Genomic DNA, 5,302 nt, shown 5'->3' with positions numbered 1-5,302 from the left:
ATTCACAGCCAGGTTCAGAGCCCAGTGCAAATAAATCTATAGCCAGGGGTTTAGAAACCTATTTTCCTGTGTTTTATTTTGGTTTCCACTGTCTTTGCACTTGTGTGAATGGTGCAAATTCATCCTCTATTGATACTGGGTAAAGCACTTGCAGAGAAAACACCCGTGCAGGGGGTTGGGTATTTCAGAGCCTTAAAGTCCTGGGCATGGGTTTGTTTAAACAAATCACCCACAGCATGGGCTTCTGGCTCCCACCATGAAGAAAAATGGCACCAGCACCTTTACACTTTAACCTGGGAGCTCTACACTGGTTTTCTCTCCCTTTCCTGACCTGGCATCTAATTTTCAGGCTCATCCTTTGCACGAGGTCTGGAGCAGGGGAAAGAGGCGGTTTCAAAGCCTCAGCAGCACGAGGGCTTCCCTCCCGGGCCCCAGTCCCAAAACAAACCCTTTCCCTGTGCACCAGCAGCCCCTGGCAGGAGGCTGGATGTGATGAGGACTTTGTAAGCGAGGCAGCTCATCCTAGAACTGTCTCCTGGGGTTGCTAGAGTTTGGTGGGATACGCCTTAAGGCAGAGCTTGTCGTCTCTTAGCTATTCCACACTCAGTAATAGCGGAGGATTATTTATATCACACAGATTAATGGAAGTTTAATTATATTACAGTGCCAGTTTGACGTCACTGCCCCAGAGTAGCTATTTTGGAGATTCAAGCCAGAACCTCAAGGTGTTTTTGCAGTGCGGGAAGGATTTTCAAAAATAGCAGCTTTTTGGAGATCGTGGGCGTTGCTGGCAACGCCCCACTCCCTGCTGTGGCTGTTCAGATTCTAACACAAGATTTCCAGAGCACTTAAAACACTAACATTTCCTCCTCTTCATCTTTGTAATTTCATTCTTGGGGGTAAGACTTGAACAGTGTCTTCCCTTCTTTTACCTCATCTTTCTGCTCTCCAGTACTTCACAGGAGGAACCTAACCACTAGGAATGCCCAACTGGGGTGGGTGCAGGTGGGGGTTAATATCCCTCTTGTGTTGTTCAGTTCATGAAGACTAAATGATGGGTTTGGATTCAAAGAGGTCATGAGTGGACAGAGAAGATATATGTTAAATCATTTGCTTCCCTGGCTTAGATCACAGAAATCTAGCAAGGCTGAAACTGGTTTTTAGGTAGCCAGGTTTGGAAGTGGCGGTTGGGGAAGCTGGAGCTATCTCCTACCTTTTTTCGTTGCCGTATGACTTCTGTGCAACTTTGGCATGCAGGATCAACACCGTCTGGTCTGCTGGCAGCTGCAGGTACCTCCGCACTCCATCTCGAAGCAGATTGGTTTGGTACGGGTTGGATCTACAAGACAACAGTCCCCTAGCACTGTAACACCAGTACCAGGCTAGGTGGAAAGGCTCCAGAAAGCACTGGAGCTCAGAGAGCGTCTCAGCTGCTAGAACACCAGGGTTAGCACTGAAAAATACAAAGTTTGGATAACAGAAAACTGCCTCATCAGTTTTGAATCAAACACACACAGGTGCTATGTTTATAGCTCTGAATCGCGCATTTCTAAGACCCCCAGCCCCACACAATGGTGGCAGTGCTCTAACTGATTATTAATTTGGTTTCCCACCTGATGTGCTTGATGCTGTATGGCTTTTTGTTGAGTTGGGAAATGATGCTGTCGAGCTGTGAGTGCAGCTGGGGAGCTGTCACGCAAGGAGGAGCTGCTTTCTGGCTTCTGCAAGGGCTCTTGGGTGAAAACAGCTGCACTCTTCTCTGAGACCTAGGAACTGGATGGTTCCTCTGATTCTTTCTGCTCTATTAACTAGAAGGAGTTCCCATGCACCCAGTATTTAACTCTGCTAACTTAGTTGGTTGGCGTTAAGCCTTGTTAACTTGGGCGTTAACTGGCTGGAGAGGTGGTTCCATGCCTGAGGTGTCCTGCTCTGCCACCTGGGACATGTGTGCAAGAACTGGGGGATGAGAGGGGGTAGAGTTATGGGGTGTATACTGGGGAGACCTTCTCTGGTGCTGACTTGCTTTCAGAGGAGGCAAGAATGCCCATCTGAAGAGAACCAGCTCCTGCCCCACTGAAAGCCCCTAAAGTCCCTGAGTACCTTCAGCTGGATAAAAGGAAATAGAGGAGAGGGAGCCCTCTCCTTGGCACATCTGCCTGTGTTTGGGACATGGTAGCTGGGCTCCTACCAAGGGGACACAACCTGGCTGGTCATAAAAAAGTCTTGACTTAAACCTGAGCTTGCTTGACTGAAGCCTGCACTGAGTTCCCTTGCCTTGCTCCAAATGGGGGCTTGTGCCTGCTGGTATTTGGACAACAGCTCTATGTTCCTGCTCTGCATGCCCAGGGAATGTTTTTTTGAACCTGTCTAGATGAGCATCAGACCCAAACCAGATCCAGCATCCTCGGGAGAGAGACAGCTGTACGGAAACTGGCTTCAGGCTCTGCCTCTTGACCCTCCCAGGGCTGCTGGGGTCACACGTGACCTCTCCACACAGTGATGGCCTTGCTTTGGAGACAGAGACAAAACAGCAGTGGCCAGGGAAGGTTGTGAAGCCCCTAGCACAGCTGCACACACATCACTGTGTCACCGGCAGAAAGTGGCTGGGGACTGCAGGCAGTGCCCGGGCATCGCTCAGAGAAGTGGTGAGGATGGGGGCATCAGCCATGGCCACCCAGGGGAAATCTTGCAAGAGCTATGCAGTAGAGCACCCCCATTACAAACAGTCTCTCTTCCTCTTCAGTGGGCTAGAAATTGGCAATAATTGAGGGCATAAAGGATCAGATGTGTGAAGAGAGGTAAATCTGATCCTGCCCAGCACCCCAAGACAGGCTATGGTGAGCTCCTGCTGGCCTCAGAGGCCAGAGCAATCTCCCCGGGCAGCAAGCAGTCGTTCCAAGCAGCCTTTTAGAAGAGTTCATCAGCCAGCTGCACTCCTCCCAGTGCAACGTGTGTATTTTAACAAGGCTGTGCCCTTTGCAGCTTCTAGGATCCAAGTTACCATTAACCTTAAACTTATATCCCTTCACTTCCAGCTTTCCCATGATGTGGATGGAGCCGACACTTCTCTGTTTGTGTGTGGAAGACAAACATGTATCCCATACAAGCAAATATTTACTCAGTGTTTCCTCCTGGTAGTCCCATGGGAACCTGATGCTTCGCACTCCACGGATTTTCCCATCACTGCTCTGTTCAGTTATTAGGTGGGTGATATGATCTCCTGCTCTTCTTGTCCTCAATTCTTTATCCTGGATGTGTCAGCTGGATCACCAGCAAGCATAAATCAACAGAGCTCTGCCAAAATCAGATTTACAGCCGCTGCCAGTGTCAGTCGCAGCATTAGCTGCCACTCCACGTCTGGGAAATCAATGCTTTGTGGCCACAGCAAGCCCGTTCCTGACTGCAGGGCACGTGCCGTAACTGGGCTCCTCTCCCCATGGCAGCCTCAGTGCTTAGTCTTGCTGAAAAGCTTCACACCAGCCTTTCTATCTACTGAATGGTTTGTATCTTTGCACGGCCAAAGAGATCCTGTAAGAAAGTTCTCTAATCTTTTTCCATAATGGCAATCCACAGCCGCCTCTCTCCTCTGCTGCCAGGCAATGGTGGGATTTCAGCTTTGATCCACTTTTCCTATTTTTCCCTTTATCTAAAAGCACCATTTGAGAATCTCTCTGCAAAAGGGTTTAGTTCTGGGGTTTTTTTTACAGAGCTACTGACTGTGATCAGGACAAATGTGGAAATGAATCGGGGAAAAAGCTGTCAATTGGCCACACAACACAGTGAAAAATGAATGCTAAACCTTGCTGGCTCCATTCAGTAGCATTTTGCCCTCCGTTTGTCAGACACAATGGGCACAGAGCAGGGGAGAACCAGGCTGGGGTGTGAATTTTTTCTGGTGAGTCTCATCATTCAGTATTCAATGCAAAATGAGGAGCGTAGCTTTGTGCTCGTGTGTCAGCTGCGGGGACACATGCTCCATCCCTCTTAGTGTCACCCACCAGCACCGACACACTTGCCAGTGCCCATCTGTACGGCTTGGGGTTTGCCTAGGAAGAACCATCCCTGGAAGAACCATCGGAGCTGCTGGGCTGGGTGCTGCTGGAGAAGCCTCTCCCGTTAACCCACCGGTGGAGTAAGGAAGAGCCAGGCAGGAGCAGGGAGTGGTCAGGAGCAAACTGCCAAATCCTGGGGATGAAGATGTGTGCTGACAGCGTGGCCAGCAGCAACACCTGCACCGCAGAGCCTCCCGCGGCACCGGCTCAGGGCAGGGCCAGGCTTGTGCAGGTATCGCTGCTCTCCGCCAGCCGTACGTAATACCAGAGGCACGTGGGTTACTGCCTGGAGCTTCTTAAAGAGCCTTCTGGAATAATTATCCACATGCAATTCCCTGCTTAAAGTGGGAATGTGCATGCCAAAGGCAGGTAAACGTAGTTCTTCGGATTTGATGTCTAGCTGGGGGAACAACTACCTAGAAACTTGTTTTTCTTTTCTTTGACCATTTTCTGGAGCCATTGCCTTCCAAATTTTGGAAGGGAAAAAAATTCCAAAATTTGGGCGAAATTGTTTCAGTGACGCACTTCTGAACAGTCTTGCCATTCTGCCCACCGAGTTGACCACCCAGCAGCCATCATCTGGTTTAAATTTACCTTCAGAGAGTCAAAGGGCTATTGCTAAAGCAGCTCTATATACCCACTCGGCTCCTTCTGGCACCTCCAGCCTCCTCAGGGTTACAGAGAATTATTCACTCCTTCTGACATTTATTATATTACATTATTAAAATGCTTTGATTGTAGTGCAGTGTTAGTTCAGTGTCATGTTAGCAGCATGGCACGGGCCAGGCTCTTAGAGCTCGTGCTAAAAGCCTCCTTTTCAGAGCCTCAGGTCTCAGCTGGGACTCGCCCACTCTCGCACACAGTTGGGCATTATGTGCAAGAAGCGGGGGAGCAAGGGGGGAGCCTCCACCTTTCTCCTACGCTGATTTTTGTAAGCCTTTTCCCCTCCCTGCTGAGCCTGGCATCACTTACCCCCAAGGCTTTCCCCTCCAGGATGCGCCTCAGGAGAGGGTGCGAGTGCACCCTGAGGTGGCTCTGCCCTGCTGTTGGGGGTGGGAGACACCCAGGGCGCCTGGGGGTGTTTGCAAGTCCTGGCCGTGTTGCTGTGCCCTCTTCCAGGGGAAATGAAGCAGGGAAGGGGGAGTGCCCTGTGTGCTTTTCACAGGAGACACACAGCTGGACCACCTGTGGCCAGCAGGTCCAGGGAGGTGGTTCTGCCCCTCTGCTTCACTCTGGTGAGAACCCTCCTG

The 5,302-nt window shown here is 50.4% G+C and overlaps 1 protein-coding gene across 1 annotated transcript in view; it reads right to left on the bottom strand.

Annotated features, from left to right (window-relative positions):
- RBPJL (recombination signal binding protein for immunoglobulin kappa J region-like) overlaps positions 1–1,339 on the bottom strand; it is a gene marked incomplete at its 5' end in the record, with an annotated part of 6,507 nt that extends 5,168 nt beyond the window's left edge. Inside the window, one exon of the mRNA XM_010135531.1 lies at positions 1,214–1,339. Coding sequence (XP_010133833.1) covers positions 1,214–1,339 — 126 coding nt within the window. The remainder of the gene's footprint in view (positions 1–1,213) is intronic.
- Between the last annotated feature and the right edge of the window lie 3,963 nt (positions 1,340–5,302).

The sequence above is a fragment of the Buceros rhinoceros genome, unplaced genomic scaffold (assembly GCF_000710305.1).
Source record: "Buceros rhinoceros silvestris isolate BGI_N320 unplaced genomic scaffold, ASM71030v1 scaffold17074, whole genome shotgun sequence".
NCBI lineage: Eukaryota > Metazoa > Chordata > Aves > Bucerotiformes > Bucerotidae > Buceros > Buceros rhinoceros.
The sequence above is the reverse complement of the archived record's forward strand: the minus strand, read 5'-3'. Positions and strand labels throughout refer to the sequence as shown.